General features: G+C 39.0%; 1 protein-coding gene across 4 annotated transcripts; it reads left to right on the top strand.

The window, feature by feature from the left end:
• The first annotated feature begins 895 nt into the window (after positions 1-895).
• On the top strand, positions 896-24,031 carry ZNF510 (zinc finger protein 510). 4 transcript variants are annotated; one of them, XM_063649735.1, is made up of 6 exons: positions 896-1,022; positions 2,372-2,614; positions 3,777-3,835; positions 14,958-15,084; positions 15,378-15,473; positions 18,081-24,031. In XM_063649735.1, exons 2-6 carry the CDS (start codon positions 2,548-2,550, stop codon positions 19,778-19,780), a joined length of 2,049 nt encoding a protein of 682 aa, XP_063505805.1. In that variant the 5' UTR covers positions 896-1,022; positions 2,372-2,547; the 3' UTR covers positions 19,781-24,031. The 4 variants fall into 4 exon arrangements, with proteins under 4 accessions (XP_063505805.1, XP_054358900.1, XP_054358899.1 ...); XM_054502925.2 differs by having other exon boundaries at positions 2,372-2,617; positions 18,084-24,031; XM_054502924.2 differs by having other exon boundaries at positions 2,372-2,617.
• Positions 24,032-24,269: the final 238 nt, after the last annotated feature.

Raw genomic sequence — 24,269 nt, 5'->3', positions numbered from 1 at the left:
GAACCCGGGAGGCGGAGGTTGCAGTGAGCCGAGATCGCGCCACTGCACTCCAGCCTGGGCGACAGAGCGAGACTCCGTCTCAAAAAAAAACCCCAAAAACTTACAAACATAATACAATCCTAAACACTTACATATACATCTCTTTATGAATAAGCAAGATTACCTACATAATCCCAATGCTGCCACAATTAATTAATAATTCTAATTTCCAGTCCGTATACAAATTTTCCCAATTGTTTTCAAACGTCTTCCGCGGCTCTTGCTTTCTGCAACCACACGCTGCATTTGCTGTTGTCTTCAAGTCTAACCCACAACCTCTGGGGCTCTGACAGAACCCGGGCTCCAATTATCAGGACCATCCATGTTATTACTCCATAAATCTTGGGGGAAAAACAAAAACAGTGAGGGCTGGCGCCGTACTGCATATGAAATGTAGTCTTGGATGTTATGGGTTACAGCGCAGCATGCTGGGAACGGATATGCTGCGTTTTCGTCTGCGCATGTGCAGTCAGTCCCACTTTCCGGCTTCTCCCGGTCAGTGTTTGCGGCTGCAGAGGGTTCGCAGCTCAGGTGAGAGCGTCGGGCCTCCACGCGGATTGCGGACCTGCAGGGAGGGATGGGCTAGTGTCCAGGGGGCGGAACGTGACGTCCCGGGAACTCGCCCAAAGCAGGCCCTCTGCTCCCTGTGCCTGGGTCGGCCCGGGACCTCAGCCTGAGACGGGCCGGTGGGGGCGGGCTCCCGGGGCGTTAGGTGGGGCTGAGTCCTAGTTGGAAGACGCTCGGTGCGGGCGGAGGTGTGGGTGCCAGAATGCAGGCAGGCGTCGGAAAACGCGGTGCTGGCTTCAGGAAAGGAATGCGCGTTTATTGTATTGACCATGAACCTGCCACAAAGCGCGTACGGCCCGTGGGTCTGCGGTGAGAGCCCGAGCCTAGGAGCTAGAAGGACCTGGTGAATTTTGGCTCTGTCACTTGAGCGTTTGAAGATGAGGATATTAGTAAAAACTGCTTTGTGTCGTTCAGAGGTAAGCCATCCCCTGTAAAGCATTTAGCTAAGCGCTAGTTACTAAGCAGCATGTAAATGTTGATTCCCGTTATATTTGGAAGACACTTTGTTCTTTTCATGTAGTATTTCATTTAATTCTCACAACCACCCTATTTATATCATTAAAAATGAAGAAGGAGGGGTGAAAAGATAGAGCCAAGCTCACAAAGGATGAGAGAGCTTGGATGTCAATAAATAAACACTTTACTCCCCGAATCAGGCTGTTTGTAATGGCCTACCTACCTAACCCAGCATTGCAGCCTTCACAGCACTAGGTGAGTGATTGTCCCCAAAACCCCAGAACAATGATTGTGAAGTCAGCGTGGACAGAATCTTACTATGTGGCAAGTGTATTTGTTGTGGGGTTTCTGGGATGTCTCCAGAGCCTCTGGGTTAGACTGAGGCCCCTGCCACCTCCTGTGCTGTCCCTGCTGTCTCTGTCTTTAGAAGTCAGTCTGATATTCTAGGGCAGTGAAGATGAGTCACATACGTAATTTTAAATGTTAAACCAGTAGCTACATGAAAATCTAAAACATGAAATTAATTTTAAGAACACACTGGTTTTCTCAGTGTATCCAAAATGGTATTTCAACAAGTGGCCCTAGCCACATTTCCAGTGCTCAGGAGTTGATGTGATTGGAGGCTGTAGTCATGGATAGCAGGGTTCTAATGAATGCCAAGAGAATCAGGTTTAAGGCCTTAGGTCAGTTCTTCACCAGGAGGATTTTGCTCCCCAGGGAACTTTGGAAATGTCGGAGACTTTTTTTGTTGGGGGGAGGGGGGACTGAGTTTCTCTCTGTCGTCCAGGCTGGAGTGCAGTGGTGTGATCTTGGCTCACTGCAACCTTCACCTCCCAGGTTCAACTGATTCTGCTGCCCCAGCCTCCCAGTTTGTAATCTCAGCTGGAATTACAAGCATGCACCGCCATGCCCAGCTAATTTTTTGTATTTTTAGTAGAGGTGGGGTTTCACCATATTGGCCAGGCTTATCTTGAACTCCTGACCTCAGGTGATCCACCCGCCTTGGCCTCCCACAGTCCTGGGATTACAGGCGTGAGCCACCACGCCTGGCCTGGAGACGTTTCTGATTGTTACAACAGGGAGAAGGGGTGTCCTAGTGTCTAGTGCATGTTTAGAAATGCTCCTAAACATCCTACAATGCACGGGACCACTCCTTATGTCAGGGAATTATCCAGCCCAAAATGTAAGTTGTGCTGGAAGTTGTGTTCTTCACGAACACTGCTTTCCACGAAAGTTTCAACTAAAATGAATTTGTTACCCAGGCCTCAGCCCCAGCTTCTCTGGAGCAAAGCAGCTCTTTATGTTGCAGGAAGGAGGGAGCCCCAGGAACAGGAGTCCCACCGAAGAACTGCCCTCTGACAGAACAGAGACCTCCTCACCAGGGCTTCCAAACAGATGCAGAAGAACCCAGAGAGGAGCAGGTCTTGATTTGCCCAACCAGCAGCAGTTCTTCATCCCCTTGCCCAGAGAGCACCAGACTTGGTGATGTCGCCACATCCAGAAGCCATCACAGATTGTGTGACACTGAACGCTGTGGGCCAACTTGCAGAAGGTGGTAAGCTGGGGTTGAGAGGGATGGGTGACTGTCAGACTGCACAGGAAAAGCCACATTACTGGAGGGCTTTTCTCCATGGTCTTCAAGGAAGGCATAATCAGCCAGGGCTGAGGAAATTGTCTCTAATCGTCCTCATAGAGCCCCCATTTTCTTCATTCTTGCCTCACTCTTTCCAGATTCTGAGTCACTCTCACACAACATCCATCACACGTAGCATCTAGAAATTTACTAAGGTTGCCTCTATCCTGAACCTGTAGAATCACAAAAATGACAATACAGGAAAGGATTTATATTTCTGACTCTTTTAAAACCTTAAAAAGTATTGAACCTAGGATGAACAGTTTGTCCATGGTCACTCAGGACAGAGCTTGGAGCAAAGCACAGTGCTGTTCGCTCTGTCACAGGTGAGTCACAAGAAGTGTCTTATCGAAAGTCTTTTGAGAAACTATAAGTTAGTACAAAAATATTTTAAAATAGTCTGTCTTTCAGCATCTCCTTTTTTTCAGTTTTGTGTTTTCTATTGGTGTAAATAATATTAACAGAATATTAATGTTAATTCTGTTTTAGTTGTTAGTCAAAAAAGACATTTTAAATAAATCAATAGGAAAATAGTCTACAATCGCCTGATGAGAAACAGCAAGGGGCCAGGCCTGGTGGCTCACCCCTGCAATCCCAGCATTTTGGGAGGCCAAGGCGGGCAGATTGTTTGAGGTCAGGAGTTCGAGACCAGCCTAAGCTACATGGCGAAACCCCGTTTCTACAAAAAATACAAAAATTAGCCGGGCGTAGTGGTGGATGCCTTTGGTCCCAGCAACTCAGGAGGCTGAGACAGGAGAATCGCATGAACCCAGGAGGCAGAAGTTGCAGTGAACTGAGATCACACCACTGCACTCCAGCCTGGGCAACAGAGCCAGATCCTGTCTCAAAAAAAAAAAAAAAAAAAAAAAAACCCCACACACAGCAAGGGTTCATCCACATGATCACATTAAAGATGCACATATTCAGGAGGTGCTTTCTGTGTAGTGCTTCCTGTCCCTTCTCAAGGGTCAAAGGAACATTTTTTGTAGAGAGGCCTTTTTCCCCAGCTGGTGTGATGACATTGGTAGGCAAGCAAGATAGAGGCTGCCCAGATCTCTCATGACTCCTTCCTCACCCGCAGGTTATCCTTTACGGTTCTCCACACTCTTTCAGGAGCAGCAGAAAATGAACATATCTCAGGTGAGTTAATTACTAATACCTTTTTCATCGTGGATTTCATAGGTGTTTAAGGGTCCACATATTAATATGGAAATGTAGAAATGGATCAAAATCATTCAAGGAATATATAGAAAAGCAGGGCAGTAGCACAGCAGCATTGGCATGTGGAAAGATGGAGGTCCCCTGATGTTATAGATTTTCCAAAATGGAACTGCAGTTTTCATTCTTTCTGATAGCCATGGCAGAGAGCCAGACAGACAGTATTTTTTTACAGATTTGCATTGATGAGAAGCTTAAACCAGGCTGATTCCTCATGGAATCTAAAGTTATCAAAGTCAGGGAAAATGTCTTTGTTGGTCTTCATGTGTCAGTGCAAATCTTTCTCATAACAGCCTTGAAATAAATGCAGTATGTTGCTTCTGCTTTTTCCTCAGTGGAAGTAGATGGCTTAGTGCCAAACTCAGGCTTTTATTAATACAGTTTTTCAGGTAAGGGAAACAGGTTCAGGTAGACAGACTCAAAGAAAGGACAGATTGATGGTGTAGGCTCTGTTGATCAGAGGTGGAGAGTTTAAAAGGATTTTGTCCTGAAAAATGGGTAAGGTTTTCATTGTTGCAGTACAGGAGATTACTGCATTTTGAGAGCAGGCTAAACAAGGCATGCAAGGTCCAGTAAGAATCTTTGCCCATTGCAATTTGGACTTCCTCTTAGGGAATAATAAGACAGGGGAGGGAGATAAAGGTTAGAGCCTTAGTTATTAGTTTGCTAGGGCTGCTATAATAAAGAACCATAGACTGGGTAGATTAAACAGCAATTTATTTTCCCACCATTCTGGAGGCCAGAAGTCTGAGATCAAGATGTCATCAGGGGCCAGGTGAAGTCTGAGATCAAGACGTCAACAGGGGCCGGGTGCAGTGGCTCACGCCTGTGATCCCAGCACTTTGGGAGGCCAAGGAGAGCAGATCACTTGAAGTCAGGAGTTCGAGACCAGCCTGGCCAACAGGGTGAAACCCTGTCTCTACTAAAAATATAAAAATTAGCCTGGCATGGTGGCGGGTGCCTGTAATCCCAGCTACTCGGGAGGCTGAGGCAGGAGAATTGCTTGAACCTGGGAGGTGGACGTTGCAGTGAGCTGAGATCATGCTACTGCACTCCAGCCTGGGCGACAGAGTGAGACTCCATCTCAAAAAAAAAAAAAAAAAAAAAGAAACAGATGTCAACAGGTTTGGTTCCTTCTGAGAGCTGTGAGGGAAGGGCCTTGTTCCGTGGCTTAGATGTCTGTCCTCACATCATCTTTCCTCTGTATGAGTCTATGTCCAAATTTCCTTTTCCTGTAAGGAATTGAGAAATTGTTCAAATATAGAAAGATACAAAGAAATAATATAATAAATATGTTCCCATCTTCCCAAATTACCAACTATATATATTTTGCTAAATTTTTGTTTCTCTTGTATGCACTCTTTTCCTTTTAAAAACTTAGTTCTTTAACTGAGATGCAGTTTTAATACCAGTAAAGTGTACTCTGAAGTGTGTAACTGGATGGATTTTTACATATGTAAATTCATGTAATTTAGTACCCAGATTAAGATAACACCACTGCTCCCCTCTACAGAGCAACCACTATTCTGACCTCATATGTTAGGGAAAAAAGATAAATTCATTTTTGAATATGATACCAGTAGAATCATACAAAGTGTATTCTTTTACAGTTTTCAAGGGAATGTTTTGCTCTGTATCTTAATATTTCCCTTTTATCACTGGGCTGTATTTCATTGTCTGAATACACCATAATTTATTTCCTCATTCTCTTAGTGCATTTTTTCATTTGTTTTTCCTGTTTGAGGCTATCAGGAATAAGGCTGCTGTGAATATTCTTTTGTGTCTTTGGGTATGTCCTCATTGCTTTTGGGATATACTTAGAAATGGAATTGCTGGTTCATAGAATAAACATATGTTCAGTTTTAATACATACTGCAAGTAGCTTGCCTAAGTGGTTGAATCAGTTTACATTCCCACTAGCATTCTGGCTGTACCAGATTCTGAGCAACACTTGTTTTTATCAATCTTTTTGTTTTTAGCCATTTTGGTGGCTGTATAGTGTGGTATCTCATCAAAATTTATAATCTGCTTTTCTATGGTAAATACTAATGTTGGGCACCATTGTTTGTGTTTTGGCCATTTAGACATCCTTTCTTTTTATGTAATATATAAAGTACCTATTCAACTCTGTTTTAATTGGGTTATTTGCTTTTTTTAAGTAGGAATTATTTCAATATTTTCAGTAAATGTTTTTTGCCATGTGTGCATTACTAATGTTCTTGGATTCTGTGGCTTGCCTATTCATTTTTTAAATAATATCTTTGACAACAAAGTTTTTACATTTAATAAAGGTCAGATCGTCTTTTCTTTAATGGCAGATCCTTGTGTATCATATTTGAAAGCTCTTTCCCTACTCTAAGATCATACAGATATTCTCCTATATTGTTACTACATACTTGTTTATTTTAGCTTGATCTACATAGAGGTAGCTTTTGTGTTTGGTAAAAGGTGAGTGTCAAGGTTCATATTTCCATATGGATATCCAGTTGCTCTAGCACCATTTGTTAGACAGACCATCTTCTGTCAACTGAATTGCAGCTGTTTTTTGTCAGTCAAGTGACTTGTATGCAGGTCTAATATAGACTGTATATTTTCTGCCTTTGGTCCAATTATTTTATCTTTTTGCTAGTACTTCACTGTCATAATTACTGTTGCTTTATAGTAAGTCACGAATTTTGTGAATTTATTTACTATATTAGGTCCTTTTCATGTTCATGGAAGTTTTATCAATTTTCACAGAAAATCCTGATGGAAAGTTTTTCAGAGTAGAGGTGAAGTCTTTCACATCTTTTATTAGATTTATTCCTAGGTATTTGATCTATTTTGATAATAGCACAAATGATACTGCATTTTAAATGTCATTTTCCAGTTTATTGTTAGTTTATTAAAATACGATGGATTTTTTTAGTATTGATCTTACACCTAGGCATTTTACAAAATTCACTCATTCTAATAGCTTATCTGTGGATTCTTTTGGATTTTAAATGTACAAAATTTTTTTTTGCAATAAAGACAATTTTACTTCTTCCTTTACAGTTTTTATATCTTTAATTTCTTTTTAGCCTTACTGCTAGGACTTCCAGTAAAATGTTTAGTACAAATGGTGATAATAGAAATCCTTGTCTTATACCTCACCTGAGGGGTACTCAGTATTTCACCATTGAGTCTTATTTTAACTACCTGTTTTTTGTATACGTCCTTAATTAGAATAAGGAAGTTCCCTTTTTTATTTTTAGTTTCCTGAGTTTTTTTTAATCATGCATGAGTATTTTGTCAGATGGCTATTCTTGCTTCTAGTGAGATAATCATATTATTTTATCCCTTTAGTCTGTTAAAGAGGTGAATTATATTGATAGATTTATCAATGTTTAACCAACCTTGCATTCCTGGGATAATTCCCACATGATAAGGTAGTGCTATCACTTTAAGTTATTTCTGGATTCAATTTGTTAATATTTCAATTAATATTTTTGTGTCTACATTAATGGAAAGATACTGGCTTGCAGTTTTTCTGTCATGTCATGTCACATTTTGGCGTCAACATTATATTCTCAAAAAATGAGTTTGGAAACAGTTATTCATTTTGTGTTCTCTGAATGAGTTTAAGATTGCTGTTATTTCATCCTTAAATGTTTGGAAAAATATACCCGTGAGGTAGTCTAGCCTTGGAGTTTTTCTTATGCCTGGTTTTTGCTCATGAACTCAGTTTCTTTAACAGGATATAGAAAATCCAAATCATGCTACTTATTCTAGTGTCCTTTATTTTTAACAGCTTTATGGAGATACAATTCACATACCATATAATTCACACTTTTAAAGTGTACAATTTTGTGGTTTTTAGTATATTTGTAGAGTTGTGCAGTCATTACCACAATCAATTTTAGAATGTTTTCATCACTTCAAAAAGAAATTCCATATCATTTAGCTATCATCCCCCATCCTGACATACACAATCTCAGCCCTAAACAACAAGTAATCTGTGTTCTGTTTCTATATGTTTGGCTATTCTGGACATTTCTAATAAGTGAAGTCATATAATATGTGATCTTTGTGACTATTTCTATATATATATATATTTTTTTTTTGAGACAGAGTTTTGCTCTTGTCGCCCAGGCTGGATTGCAATGGCACGATCTCAGCTCACTGCAACATCCGCCCCCTCAGGTTCAAGCAGTTCTCCTGCCTCAGCCTCCCAAGTAGCTGGGATTACAGGCACCCACCGTCATGCCTGGCTAATTTTTCTATTTTTTTTTTTTAGTAGACACAGGGTGTCACCATGTTGGCCAGGGTGGTCTTGAGCTCCTGACCTCAGGTGATCCGCCCACCTCAGCCTCCCAAAGTGCTGGGATTACAGGTGTGAGCCGCCACACCTGGCCCTTTGTGACTATCCTTTTTACTTAGCATACTGTTTTCAAGGTTCATCCATGTTGTATATCAGTACATCATTCCTTTTTATGACTGAATAATATTCCATTGTGTGGATATACCACATTGTTTATTCATTCAACTGATGAGCATTTGGATTGTTTCTCCCTTTTGACTGTTATGACTAGTGCTGCTATTAACATTCATGTACAAGTTTTTGTTTGGACACCTGTTTTCTCTTGGGACTAATCCTAGAAAAGGAACTTCTGACTCATATGGTAACTCTTGACTTATCTTTTTTGGTAGCTGCCAAACTGTTTTCCACAGTGGCTGCACCATTTTACATTTTACATTCTCGCCAGCAGTGTATTAGGGTTCCACTTTCTCCACATCATTAAAACCACTTGTTATTTTCCCTTTTTTTAAAATTATGGACATCCTAGTGGGTGTGAGGTGGTATCATTTGACTTTGATTTGCATTTCCTTCATTAATGACATGCAACATCTTTTCATGCACTTATTGCTATTTGTTTATCATCTTTGGAGAAATGTCTATCCAAGTCCTTTGCCCATTTTGGATTACACATTTTGTTGTTCAGTTATAAGAGTTCTTTTGTATTCTGGCTACTAGACATTTATTAAATGTAGTATTTGTGAATATTTTCTCCTATTCTGTAGGTTCTTTTCACTATCTTGATGGTATCCTTTGCACAAAAGTTTAATTGTGATGAAGTCCAATTTTTTTTCTTTGGTATCATATCCAGGAAGTCATTGCCAAATCCAAGGTCATAAAGGTTTACTCCTGATTTCATCTAAGAGTCACACAGTTAAACTCTTATATTTAGGTCTTTGATCCCTTTTAAGGCCAATTTTCTTTTTTTTTTTTTTTTTTTTTTTTTTTGAGACGGAATCTTGTTCTGTTGCCCAGGCTGGAGTCCAATGGCACGATCTTGGCTCACTGCAACGTCTGTCCCCCAGGTTCAAGTGATTCTCCCACCTCAGCCTCCCGAGTAGCTGGAATTACAGGCATGCACCACAATACCCGGGTAATTTTTATATTTTTTCAGTAGAGACAGAGTTTCACCATGTTGACTAGGCTGGTCATGAACTCCTGATCTCAAGTGATCTGTCTGCCTCAGCCTCTCAAAGTGCTGGGATTACAGGTGTGAGGCACCACGCCTGGCTATTTTGAGGCAATTTAAAAATACGGTATAAGGTAGGAGTCCAACTTCATTATTTTGATGAGATTCAGTTATCCCAGCATCATCTGTTGAAAACTATTTTTTTCCTAATAAATGGTCAACGTATGGGTTTATTTCTGGGCTCTCAGTGCTATTCTGTGGATCTGTATGTCTGTATTTATGCCAGTACCACACTCTCTTGATTACTGTTGCTTTATAATAAAGTTTTTAAATCAGGAAATGTAATCCAAATTTTTTTCTTTTTTTCCTAGATTGTTTTGACTATTCAGGGTCCCTTGCAATTTCATATAAATTGTAGGTTCAACATTTCTGCAGAAAGGTCATTAGGATTTTGATATAGATTTCACTGAATCTGTATATCACTTTTGGGAGTATTGTCATCTTAACAATATTAAATCTTCCAATTCATGAACACAAGGTGTCTTTCCATTTATTTGGGTCTTCTGATTTCTTCTAGCAATGTTTTCTAGTGTTCACATATAAGTCATGTACCTTCTTGGTTAAATTTATTCCTATTATTTTATTATTTTTTGTTCTGTTGTAAGTGGAATTGTTTTCTTTTTTATTATTCATTGCTAGTATTTAGAGAGAGAAATGATTCTTGTGTGTTCATCTTGTATCCTACAATTTTGCTGAATTCATTTATTGGCTCTAGTAGTTTTTTGTGGCTTCCTTAGTCTTTTCCATATATTAAATCTCATGGTCTTTGAGAATAGAGATAGTTTTACTTTTTTCTTTCCAATTTGGATGCATTTTTGTCTTACCTATTTCCTCTAGCTAGAACTTCCAGTATAATGAATAGAAATGATGAAAGCAGGCATCCCTGTCTTATTCCTGATATTTGGAAGAAACCTTCTTGTTTTTTAGCCTAGCGTATTATGTTAGCTGTGGTTTTTCAGAAATGCTTTTTATTGTGTTGCAGCAGTTCTATTCTAGTCCTACTATGTTAAATGTTTGTTTTTATCATGAAAGCATATTTTTGTCAAATGCTTTTTCTGCATCAGTTGAGATGATCATGTGATTTGTTTTCTTCATTTTATTATTGTGATATATTACACTGATTTATTTTCTTATGGTGAGCCACCTTGCATTCCTGGAAATAAATTGTACTTGGTCATGGTGTATAGTACTTTTTATTTGTTGCAAGATTTGGTTTGCTAGTATTTTGTTGAAAACTTCTGCACACATATTCAGAAAGGATATATATCATAGTTTTTGGGTGATTCTTTTTATCTGGCTTTGGTTCAAGGTAACTCATAGAATGAGTTAGGAAATGTTCACTTGTCTTCTATTTTTGGAAGAATTAGAGAAGGATTGGTGTTAGTTTTTCTTTAAACGTTTGGTAGAATTCACCAAACATTTAAAGACCGACAGTTGGTCTTGAGCCTTTCTTTGTTGGGAGGATTTGGATTACTGATTCAGTCTTATATCGGTCTGTTCGGATGTTCTGTTTCTTTTTGAGTCCATTTTGGTGGTTTGTGTGTTTCTAGGAATTTGTCCACTTCACCTCGGTTATGTAATTTGTTGCTATACAGTTCACTGTATTCTTTATTGTCTTTTTTATTTTTGTAAGGTTAGTAGTAAGGTCCCCACCTCATTTAGTTCCTTAAAGTATACAATTAGGATGCTGATTTGGGATCATTTTTAATATAGGTGTTACAGCTATAAATGTCATGCTTAGCACTGCCTTAGCTGCATCTCATGCATTTTGGTATTTTGTGTATTCATTGTGAGTAATCTCAATGTATTTTCTAATTTCTGGGTCTTGGGGATTTGTTTTGTTTTGTTTTGTTTTTTTGAGACGGAGTCTCGCTCTGTCACCCAGGCTGGAGTGCAGTGGTGCGATATCAGCTCACTGCAACCTCCACCTCCCGGGTTCAAGCAATTCTCCTGCCTCAGACACCCGAGTAGCTGGGATTATGGGCACACACCACCACACCTGGCTAATTTTTCTATTTTTAGTGGAGACAGGGTTTCACCATGTTGGCTAGGCTGGTCTCGAACTCCTGACCTCAAGTGATTCGCCTGCCTCAGCTTCCCAAAGTGCTGGAATTATAGGCGTGAGCCACTGTGCCCAGCCTCATTTCTTTTTTGATTTTCCCTTTGATCCTGTAGCAAGGTGAAAATCCACCTATGTGTATGGACCCCAGGGACTTCACACACTCAAACTAGTACACATTTGCCTTTAGCAGGTTAAATTTTTCTAGTTTTATCTTCCTAATTGTATTAGATGGAGTTGAGTAGCGTCTGTTCCAGTAAGCAAATGAGCACATCCTGATTCTCCCTGCAGGTGCCTATCTCTCTCCTAATAGTTTGAAAAAAAGATACTAATTTTCTGTTTTCCCAGCTATGTTCTTGTAAGGATGTTAGCGTTGCTTTTATCAGCTCTCTACATCTCTAAGATCTAAAGCTACGCTGTATGATTGTAATTTTTTGTAATTTAGTGAGATGGACTGTCCTTTTTTTTTAAATGTGCAAAGGAAACCAGAGAATTATGTTATGCAGAGGTTATCCTATATATGTCAGTCAGGTTGGTTAATTATGTCTTTTCAATCTTCTATATCAGTGGTCAGAAAACTTTTTCTGTAAATGTCAGATAGTAGGCTTTGTGAGAGATACAGTCTCTGTTGCATCTACCAAACTCTGCGGCTGTAGTGTTAAGCAGCCATAGATAATACATAAACAAATGAATGTGGCTGTGTTCCAAGAAAACTTTATTTACCAAAAAAAAAAATTGGTAGTGGTGGTATTTTTCATTTACAAAAAAAAAAAAAAAAAAAACAGTAGTGGTGAGCTGGATTTGACCCTTGTGCTGTAGTTCACTGACTCCTGTTCTGTATCCCTGTTGGTTTTTCTTAATCTGCTTTTCTGTGAGTTACTGGGAGAGTTACATTAAAATCACTAATTAAAATTGTAGATTGATATCTCATTTCTGTCAACTTTTGTTTATAATACAGTCAGTTCTCATAATTCTCAGTAGTAATGTTCCAAAAAGTCACTACAAACACTGAACTAATAAATACTGAACCATTACTCAGAGGAGAAATACGGGGTTAAGCCTCTAGTCACATTTTTGTCAGCCAGTCAGTACATAATCTTTTTGTGTGTCTTTCTGCATAAAGACACCTTATTTAATATTGTTGGTTTATAATGATTGAACTAATGGCCAACAACACCATAACTAATGCCCGAATGAATCTCTAACATAGATATTTTCTCCATGAGACATATCACAGGCTTCTTGCACATAGGCACACTAGACAGCACATAACTGCTATACATATAGGCCATTTAAAAAGTGAAATCATCGGCCGGGCACGGTGGCTCACGTCTGTAATCCCAGCACTTTGGGAGGCCGAGGTGGGCAGATCACGAGGTCAGGAGATGGAGACCATCGTGGCCAACATGGTGAAACCCCATCTCTACTAAAAATACAAAATTAGCTGGGTGTGGTGGCGCGTGCCTGTAGTCCCACCTACTCGGGAGGCTGAGGCAGGAGAATTGCTTGAACCTGGGAGGCGGAGGTTGCAGTGAGCCGAGATCGCATCGCTGCACTCCAGCCTGGCAACAGAGCAAGACTCTGTCTCAAAAAAAAAAAAGAAAAAGTGAAATCATCAAGAAAAAGCACAAAAATGCAGTAAATATGACGCAAAATAGACTGAGAAGTAGACACTTATTTACAGTATCAGAGCTGAAACAAGAAAGCAGATCACCTTGTTGAGCCTCACCTGGGAACATGTAGGTCAGGCAATTCAAATTTTTTACCTTCCTGTAGATGTCCACAAATGACTGCAAAATAACTGCAAGTGTTGATTTTGAGGTTGCAAATAATTTTAGTGTGTGAATTTACAAATACGTAATCCGTGAATAATAAGAAATGCAATTTGGATGCTATGTTTGTCAGGTGCATAGCAATTTCGATTTGTTGTATCTTCTATTGAAAGGACTGTTTTGTCATTACAAATTGTTACTCAGTTTTTTGTTGTTGTTGTTGTTGAGACAAGAATCTCACTCTGTCACCCAGGCTGGAGTGCAGTGGCGCGATCTCAGCTCACTGCAACCTCTGCCTCCCAGGTCCAAACGATTCTCCTGCCTCAGCCTCCTGAGTAGCTAGGATTACAGGCACTCACCACCATGCCTGGCTAATTTTTGTATTTTTAATAGAGATGGAGTTTCACCACGTTGGTCAGGCTGGTCTCGAACTCCTGACCTCGTGATCTGCCTGCCTCGGCCTCCCAAAGTGCTAGGATTACAGGCATGAGCCATCACACCCGGCCTGTTACTCATTTTTTATACCTCTTTCTTACCTTAAAATCTACTGTATAGGATAGTAATGCAATCATATCAACTATCTTTTGGTTTTGATTATATGGTATATCTTTTTCCATCCTTTTACTTTCAATCTACATAATCCCTATATATATGTTTCCTTTGTTGTTGTATTATACTTTATCTTTTCTTTAATATGATTATTTAGTCCAGAGAATGGTACATTTTTTTCTATAAAGGCAAGTAAGAAATATTTTCAATTTTGACAATCATAAGGTCTCTGATGGAACTTCTCAGTGCTATTTCAGCACAAAAACAGCCATAAACAATGCAACATGATTGGGTGTGCCTGTGTGCCAACTGACTTCATTTAAAAAGCGGCAAGTGGCCAGGTACAGTGACTCACACTTATAATCCCAGAGCTTTTGGAGGCCAAGGTGGGAGGATCACTTGAGGCCAGGAGTTCAAGATTAGCCTAGGCAACATAGCAAGACCCTGTCTTTACCACACATACACAAAAAACTGGCAAGCCAGATTTGGCCCAAAGGCCATAATTTGCTGACTCCTGCCATGATGTATGGCCAGGGTAGTCTGTTGGGATGGAATAAAAATTGTAGGAAGCTTATTTACATTTTTTGGCTACAAAAATAAGAATTAAAAAAAAAGAAAAGTTTTACTAATGTATCTATTTATAGTATATGTATATAACTCATATATAGATCATTTATAAACATTTTCTTTGAGACAAGGTCTTGCTCTGTCACCAAGGCTGGTATACAGTGGTGTGATCATGGCTCACTGCAGCCTCAACCTCCTGGGCTCAAGCAATCCTCCTGCCTCAGCCTCCCAAGTAGCTGGGACTACAGGCACATACCACCATACCTGGATAATTTTTTAAATTTTTTGTAGAGACAGGACCTTGCTGTGTGGCCCAGTCTGATCTTGAACTCCTGGGCTCAAGCAGTCCTCCCACCTTGGTCTCCCGAAGTGCTGGGATTACAGGCATGAGCCACTGCACCTCTCCTATAAAAGCTTTTACCAATTTAATACCTTCAAAGTATAAAAGATAAAATTAGATTCAAAATAGGCATCCTTTATATTCGTTTAAGCTTTTTAGAGTTAAACCTGATAAGAATTGTTTTCATGAGTATTTTCTACATCATCTAATTCTGAACCCTTCAGATTGAATAGAAATGTACTGTTAACAGGCATCAGTGTCATTCAAGGACGTGACTATAGAATTCACCCAGGAGGAGTGGCAGCAAATGGCCCCTGTTCAGAAGAATCTGTACAGAGATGTGATGCTGGAGAACTACAGCAACCTCGTCTCAGTGGGTAAGCATGTAAACATAACTTACCCTTGTAACTCCATATAGAAGGTATTTCTTTTTTAAGTGCCAATCCATGTGAACAATTTACTTAAAGTTTAATGTTATTTAGGCTTTTCATTCAGGATTCCAAAGTAACTATGCCCTGTCGAGGACTAGAAAGAATGTGTTGTCAACTCCCAGTGATAAATGCAAAGGAGCACTTTCAGGATACTGCTTCCAAAGCTGTATTTTCTTCCACTTTTGGAGACTAAAATCTCATATATCTGGTCTAAGTCCTCGATTGTGTTTTATTAACAGGGTACTGCCATTTCAAACCAGAGGTGATCTTCAAGTTGGAGCAAGGAGAAGAGCCTTGGTTCTCAGAGGAGGAATTCTCAAACCAGAGTCACCCAAGTGAGTTACTGAGCAGTAGTAGATATAATTCTGCAGGAGTGGTTAGACTCCGGGTCACTTTAGGGGTGAACACCTAAATATTGCAAGACTTTTCTTAGCCTAAAGGCACAAAAAGCAGCAGTTAAAAGAAAATGATTAATAAAGTTGATTCCATTAAAAGTAAGAAATTTGTTAATAAAATGTATTATTCAAGGGGTGAAAAAGACAAGCCACCGACTAGCATAATATGTATGTAGTGCAAATAACTTAGAAAGGATATGCTTCCTGAAAATGTAAAGAACTTCTGCAAGTCATTGTGGGAAAAGATAGGCAACCCAGATGTAAAATGGGCAAAAACATTGAACAAGAACTTTTTAATATGTATGGCCAGTAAATCTTTGAAAATGTGTTCAATCTCATTAGTTTTCATGGAGCACAAAATAATATATGAAGTGAGATATGCGGTGAAATAACAGATATGAAGCGAGTTTACAAATATGGCAATGCCAAGTCTTAGTGAGGATATGGAATGTTAGACACCCTTATCCACTGATTGGAAATATAAACTGGTAAAACTACTGTGGTATCAGGAGGATGTTTTCTTTTTTTTTCTTTTTTTTTTTTTTTTTGAGACAGAGTCTCCCTCTGTCGCTCAGGCTGGAGTGCAGTGGTGCAATCTCAGCTCACTGCAAGCTCCACCTCCCAGGTTCACGCCATTCTCTTGCCTCAGCCTCCCGCCTCAGCCTCCCGAGTAGCTGGTGCTACAGGTGCCCGTCACCACGCCCAGCTAATTTTTTGTATTTTTAGTAGAGACAGGGTTTACCATGTTAGCCAGGATGGTCTTGATCTCCTGACCTTGTGATCTGCCTGCCTCAGGCTCCCAAAGTGCTGGGATTACAGGCATGAGCCACTGCGCCTGGCCTCTTTTTTTTTTTTTTTTTTTTTTTTTTAATTTCCACAGGTTTTGGGGGAAACAGGTGGTATTTGATTACATGAGTAAGTTCTTTAGCGGTGATTTCTGAGATTTTGATGCACCCATCACCCAAGCAGTATACACTGCACCCAATTTGTAGTCTTTTTTCCCACTCCCCCTTCCCACCCTTCTCCCACCCCAAGTCTCCAAAGTCCATTGTATCATTTTTGTGCCTTTGCATCCCACCACAATGTTTTCTAATCAAGGTAAACTTTTGCATATCTTGTAGCCAAGTAATTCCTTTTCTATGACTGACAAAAAGATATGATTATGTTCTCTGGAATACATAAAAGAATATTAATGGCAGTATTGTTTGTTTGGCAAAAATAGTGCTCATCAACAGTAGAATGGAGAAACAGTTGTATTCTTTAAGGAAAAATTATACAGCCACATAAAATCTTGTACACTGATTACAAACAATATTAAAAGAAATCAAAAAATATGCATATATGGCTATATTTATGTAAAGGTCAGAAGCAGGCAAAATTCAACTACATTTTTAGGAATTCATATATTGGTGATAAAACTATGAAGAAAATCAAGGAAATTATTACATAAATACTAGGAGACTGGTGAATTCTAAGCATAGGTAAACAGGGATTTTTGCAGAGCCATTTGTGTTTCATGACATGGTTTCTGATTCCATGAGTGGTCACTTAATAGCATTAAGTTGCACATGAAAGTTTTATGCAGATATATTATTGTTTCATGCTTAATAAAATGTTAAGAGGTAAGCGAGAAGTGGCAGATGATATTTGCAATATGACCTGTCAAGGATAGGCATTTAGAATGCATAAAGAATCCAGACCTCCCTTAAATGTCATTTTCACAGTAAAACTTTTTGTGATACCCTATTTAAAATTGTACCCCTCATGTCAGATTGAAATGTGGAAACTTAGGATGGGATGATCAGGTTCACTTAGTGCTTAGTTCTGATGGAATAAATCAACACTATGACAGCCAGAATGGAGCAGTGCATCTAAGTTAGTTGCATGAATGGATTTTATTTTCAACAATTTTATACTTGCTTGTATTTCTATGAATCACAACCATAAGACAGGTTAGAGCTATAAACTTTTTCATTTAATCATAAAGGAGTTGGTGCTGTTATAAATTTAATTTGATGTTGAATTGATGAGGAATATCAAATTGTAAGAATATAGACAATAGACTATTCTAACCATTATAATCTAGATAATGTCAAGACCTAGACTGTAATTTACTTTCAGCTTCTAAACCCCTTCCCCGTTGAGTCTATTCCAAAATTCCTGTTATCTCCTGATTTTCCTTGTTATACTACTTACATTTAGAGTTTTTGTTGTATTTATCCCATTCTGTTTTTCCTGCTCCCTAAAATAACTACCCCTATAGAATGCTTAAGTTTTATTTTCTTTCCTCTATCTACCCAGTTAGGAAAATCTTACTAATCACATGCAAAATATGTATTCATTACCAGTTTCCTCTCCCATTTGCACTATATCAATATTATTTTTTAAAGGAGGGTGGTCTGAGATATATATATTTACACACACATACATCTAAATTATTTAATCTTGATAAATCAAATAATTAGGTGCAACATAGGCTGTATATTGATAAGCCCTACCCACAGAAGATGTAAGAGTCATAAGATGTTTTCAATATTTCTGTTTTAGAAGATTACAGAGGTGATGACCTGATCAAGCAGAACAAGAAAATCAAAGACAAACACTTGCAGCAAGCAATATGTATCAATAATAAAACATTGCCTACAGAGGAAGAGAAAGTTTTGGGGAAACCATTTACTCTGCATGTAGCTGCTGTTGCTTCAACAAAAATGTCCTGCAAATGCGACTCATGGGAAGTGAATTTGCAAAGTATTTCTGAATTTATCATTAATAATAGAAACTATTCAACAAAGAAAATAGGTTGCGGTAATGTATGTGAGAATTCACCTTTCAAAATTAACTTTGAAAAAACTCAGACTGGAGAGAAATTTTATGAACATAATAAAAACATGAAAGCTCTCAATTATAATGAAAATCTTCCCAAGCATCCAAAGTTTCAAACTTTGGAGCAAGCTTTTGAATGTAATAAAATTGGAAAAGCCTTTAATGATAAGGCTAACTGTGTTAAACATAAGAGTCCTCACACAGGAGAAACATCCTGTAAAGATGATGAATTTAGGAAAAATTGTGATAAGAAAACTCTCTTTGACCACAGGAGAACTGGCACAGGGAAGAAACACCTGCATCTTAATCAATGTGGGAGATCCTTTGAGAAGTCACCTGTGGAGGAATATAATAAACTTAACGTGGGTATAAAAAATTATGAATTAAATTCAAGTGGAAATAATTTCAACAGAAAGGCACACCTCACTGATCCTCAAACAACTGTCACAGAAGAGAACCCATTGGTAAGTAGTGACAGAACACAGACTTGGGTTAAATCCTCTGAATATCATGAAAATAAGAAATCCTACCAGACGTCGGTTCACAGAGTTCGCCAGAGAAGTCACTCAATGATAAAACCCTATAAATGTAATGAATGTGGGAAATCCTTCTGTCAGAAAGGACATCTCATTCAACATCAGAGAACTCACACAGGAGAGAAACCATTTGAATGTAGTGAATGTGGAAAAACTTTCTCCCAGAAGTCACACCTCAGTACTCATCAGAGAATTCATACAGCAGAAAAACCCTATAAATGTAATGAATGTGGAAAAACATTTGTCCAGAAGTCAACCCTCAGGGGACATCAAAGAATTCACACAGGAGAAAAACCCTATGAATGTAGTGAATGTGGGAAAACTTTTGTTCAGAAGTCCACCCTCAGAGATCATCACAGAATTCACACAGGGGAGAAATCCTTTCGATGCAATGAATGTGGAAAAACATTTGGCCAGAAGTCAAACCTCAGAATACATCAGAGAACTCACACTGGGGAGAAAACTTACCAGTGTAATGAATGTGAAAAATCCTTCTGGCGAAAAGATCATCTCATTCAACATCAGAAAACTCACACAGGAGAGAAACCATTCAAATGTAACGAATGTGGGAAAACTTTTGCCCGGACATCAACCCTCAGAGTGCATCAAAGAATTCACACTGGGGAGAAACCATTTAAATGTAATGAATGTGGGAAAAAATTTGTCCGGAAAGCAATCCTTAGTGATCATCAGAGAATTCACACAGGGGAGAAACCCTTTCAGTGTAATAAATGTGGGAAAACTTTTGGCCAGAAATCAAACCTCAGAATACATCAAAGGACTCACAGTAGGGAGAAATCTTATGAATGCAGTGAATATGGGAAATTATGTAAGAAGTCAACCCTAAGCTTATACCAGAAAATTCAGGGAGAGGGGAATCCCTATTGATGTAATAACTAGAAAATCCTTTTGACAAAAGGAATACCCCATTTGATATCAGAGATACACAAAAAACGAATTGAGGGTAGTGAATGTAAGAAGACAGTCCCAGAAGTAAACCCTCACTGTGAATCAGAGAATTCACATAGGAAAGAAACCAGATGAAGATGAATGCAGGAAGAATTGTGTCCAAAAGGCAACCTTCAGAGTGTATCAAAGAATTCACACAGGCTTCTGTTTTCAGAGTACTATGGATAGGCCTGAATGAAGTCATACCCTATTAGATAGCTCCCACACATCACACAAGCTGGTAAGCTCTTCACCAGCACCAATTTCATTTTACTCCAGGCACATAGTCCAAATTTCCCAGTCTCCTTTTCATCCAGGTGGGTCTTTGTGACTGGCTACTAAGATGTGGATGTCCATGATGTATATCACATCCCAGTCTGAAACATAAGAGACTTCCCTAACAAATTACCAGGGCCCTGTCACAACAAAATGGATATTATTTCTAGGACAAACTTGGTGCCATGCTTTAATGTGGCATGGTACAAGATAAAGAAGTCTGTGCCTGAATGAATATACGTAGCAAAATTCTCCTCTTCTGTGTCTTTCCCAGTTGAACATTATGTGAGCAAAATTTAAGCTTATACAGTAGTCCCCCCTTATCTGCATTTTCACTTTATGCAATTTCCATTAACCATGGTCGACTGCACTTTAAAGTTATTAAATGGATCCAGAAATAAACAATTCCTACATTTTAAACTGTACCCGATTCTGAGTAGTGTGATGAAGTCTCATGCCCTCCTGCTCTCCCATGAGGGTTATTGGATCATTCCTTAGTCTAGCATATCCACAGTGTATATACTATCTGCCAGTTAGTCACTTACTTGGCATTTGAGTTATCAGATCACCTGTCAGGGTATGGCAGTGCTTGTATTCAAGTAACCCTTGTTTTTCTAAATAATGGCCTCAAATTGCAAGAGCAGTTCTGGCATGTTGTTGTAATTATTCCATTTTATTATTAGTCCTTAATCTCTTGCTGTGCCTAATTTATAAATTAAACTATCATAGGCATGTGTATATGTAGGAAAAAAATATAGTATATGCAGGGTTCAGTATACCCGTGGTTTCAAACATCAACTTGGGATTCTTGGAGAGCATTCCTTGTAGTTAAGCAGGGACTACTGTATTCTGTTGAACTTTTACATGTTTGAGTCTATTTGTTTCTACACATAATTTAGTTATCTTGTGCTAGGAAGGCAGAAAGCTTCTGTGTAAGCCAGGCTTAAATCAATCAGAGAGCACAAACCTTATTAGGAGGCTACAGAGTCAAGGAGAACCTCAAATATGATCAGAGAAATGTGGAAAAGACATCCTTTCAATGTAATGAAATTGATAGTACCACCTGATACAGGGCTTTGCATGAACCTAAAAGTCTTTTGGCTGAATGGTGAGCAGCCACTGTGCAGTTCAACGTTAATTGTGCCTTGCTGAATTGCACAGAGGTACTTCCTCCACACCTCCTGACACCTCCATATACCCCAGCTATATCTGCTTTAAGGAGGAGTTTTCCCTGGCTCCAAAGGCCATTGGCACCCACCCAAGTATTATGGGAAACCTCCAAGGAGGGGAGGGACTCCGATTTATATGGCTTTATTGAATCCATGCCCAAGGCAACATCTTACTAGTTCCTGTGGGGGTAGAGGACACCCAGATTTAGCTAATGGGGTTTGGCAATGGGAAGGCAAACAAATGTAATAACCTTATGGGTGAGGTACTTTGGGCCAGTGGAGTGTACTACAGTTATGTTTACATCTGAAAGTATAGTAGGGATTAATTCCCATAAATTATAGAGAGAATTCTAATTCCCTGTAATTCGCATAAGTCATAGAATTCTAATCAGGAATAATTGTATGTAAAGATAACCTCTGAGGTCCAACAGCTCTGATCATTTTGGGCTTCAAGTCTCTGTGGTGATTTTGTGGGTTGAAACTTCTGGCAAAAGGGGGCAGCGCTTGGGAGCTGGGGGACAGGGGATTGACTTGGTTCCCTGACAAGGGTACCAGGTCCACCCCTTCTGAAAAGCAGCTGTTTTTTGGTTTACTCTTGGGCTCTTTTACACATTGGATATCTCTTCCCTGGGTAGAGGGCTCTGACCTAAAATTCCAGTTTGGGAGTTTGTCATCTTGGACTCAACAACTAACAAAATGAAAAGGACCCAGCAAGCCTCACTTGTGGAATGAAAATGGAGCATTCAGGAAAGCAGCTGTCCTGGCCCCACAGTATGTCAGCTGTATAGGCAATAGTAGTAGCTGTCTCTTAGAAGGGAAATAATGTATCACCTCTTTCCAGAACGAAGCAAAGTTGCTGGCTTAGTAGAGCCCTCAATTCATAGAGGTTACTGTAATTGGGCCTGGCTCACTGATGGTTTCACCAACTGAAACTACTAGGATCCTCTGTGTGTTCAAACTCAGTGCCATTAACAAACCCAAAGTGAAGCGGTCACTCCTCTCAGTGGAAAGAGCAGAAGGATGTTCTCAGCTCTGGCCAATACTCCATTTCAGGAACCTTGTTACATTTTTGTTAAGCCTTGGGCTCTGGATGTGGCCTAGATATTTGATATTCTAATTGGAAATTACAGATTAAAAAGCACCCTTTCATTCTTTGTACAGTGGACATAAAAGTCACAGCTGCTTAGTACAACCATCTGGGTTGCTCAAGTAGATGCCCATAATAAGAGACTATTTTAAGACTGACTGGAATCAAGCTGCTGACAGCTTTCTCCATCCAGATTTTGTGACCATTGCTACCTGGATCCATCATTTTATTGGTATGGCAAAAAATCACCCATGTCACACTGGGTGACATGGTAAAAGTACATGGTACTGTAAAAGTACCATGTACTGTACAAAATAAAGGTCTCTTTATCTGATGCTTCCATTGATGTCACTGGATATAAGAATTTACAAAACTTTTTTCCTTCTGGATAAACAGCCAGTACTTCATATGCCATTGATTAATTCACCTTTTTCCCACTGATTTTAAATATCTTTATATACTAAATTGTCATTTGTAAAGATAGTGCATATGACTGATTAAACGTTCTGATATTTTAGTAACATCATTTTGTGAATAGGACTGGCATGTATAGGAACTATAATACCCATCTTTCTGGCCTGCTATTGAATTTTTCACAGAAGGATAATTGAATCAAGTCTGGAAAAAGAATACATCTTACGAAATAGAATATCATAGGCCAGTTACATTGTAACTGTAGAACTGCCAGCAGCCTTACCAAGAAAATGCATTGACAATAGGAGAACATAAGGTTACCCCTGGAGAGAAGCAGATATGACAGGAAGATTAATGGTACACAAGCTACACAAGCCCAGTTAGTACCTATTAGGACCAGTTAGTCCGAGAATCAAAACATCACTGTTTACTCTGTTTTTGTAATACTTCGTAATATAAAGCAAGTCTTTCTTTAAAATTTTTTTTACTCATACACTTTCTGAAAGAAAATATTTAGAATCTCTCTCTCCCTGCCCCTTTTAAATAGGATATTTGAGGATTATGATAGGGTTTGGTATTATGGATCAGGAACCCTGTAGGGTGGAACTGATTCACCACCCAGGTGGCCTGAGTCACTGGGAGGCCAGGTGGCAAAGCCCCATGACTGGGGACTCAGGCTTCACCTGCTGTCCCTTAGCAGAGGGCGGCCCACAGGATACCTTTCCATACAATACATCACCAACTGGAGACCATGGTCTGTGCTCTAGTCATGTATGCTCCCTCTCCCTGCCTGGTTGATCTCCTTAGCAACTCATGGTCTTTTACTCTAGCAGATGGATGCCTCATCTAGAGACTCTGGAGGAGCTGATTTTCTGTCTGCCCACCCACTAAGGGCCTTCAAGCTAATAAAGATAGAAAACAAGGCAGGAATTTTTGTCTGTTTTATTCACAGTGTATCTCAAACACATGAAACAGTCCCTCTTCATATTAGGCACTCAGAAATACTTGCTGAAGGTACAGTTATCAAAGTGAAATCTGAACATTTTTCCTTTTGATGTTCCAAGTTATCTTTTGAGGTGATTAATTTATTATAAATAGGTAAAATATTGCTATGAGTTCCCTATTCACGGGTATTTTATAAATTTTTAAAACTTGTTATTAATCTTCAGAAGTGTACAGAACTGTTCTTCAGATCTTTGTCAACCAAAACATGTATTTTCAATAAATTGAGATTCCCAGTTCAAAGTTATGTCTACACATTTAATCAGTTTATTAGTACTATAGAGTATAACCTTTTTTTTTTTTTGCTTTGCTTCCACACAAATACTTTGTAAGTACCAGTCGAAGCAATTTTGCAAAACAATAATGTAAAATCCTATTTCCAAGATCAACCAGATGGGCGTGCAAAGAAAATCTGGGCATCATCACGTTAATCCATTTGAACAATAGTTCCCCTCCTTTTTACTCTCCAAATAACCCTTCT

The sequence above is a fragment of the Pongo pygmaeus genome, chromosome 13 (genome assembly GCF_028885625.2).
Source record: "Pongo pygmaeus isolate AG05252 chromosome 13, NHGRI_mPonPyg2-v2.0_pri, whole genome shotgun sequence".
NCBI classification, from domain to species: Eukaryota; Metazoa; Chordata; class Mammalia; order Primates; family Hominidae; genus Pongo; species Pongo pygmaeus.
The sequence above is the reverse complement of the archived record's forward strand: the minus strand, read 5'-3'. Positions and strand labels throughout refer to the sequence as shown.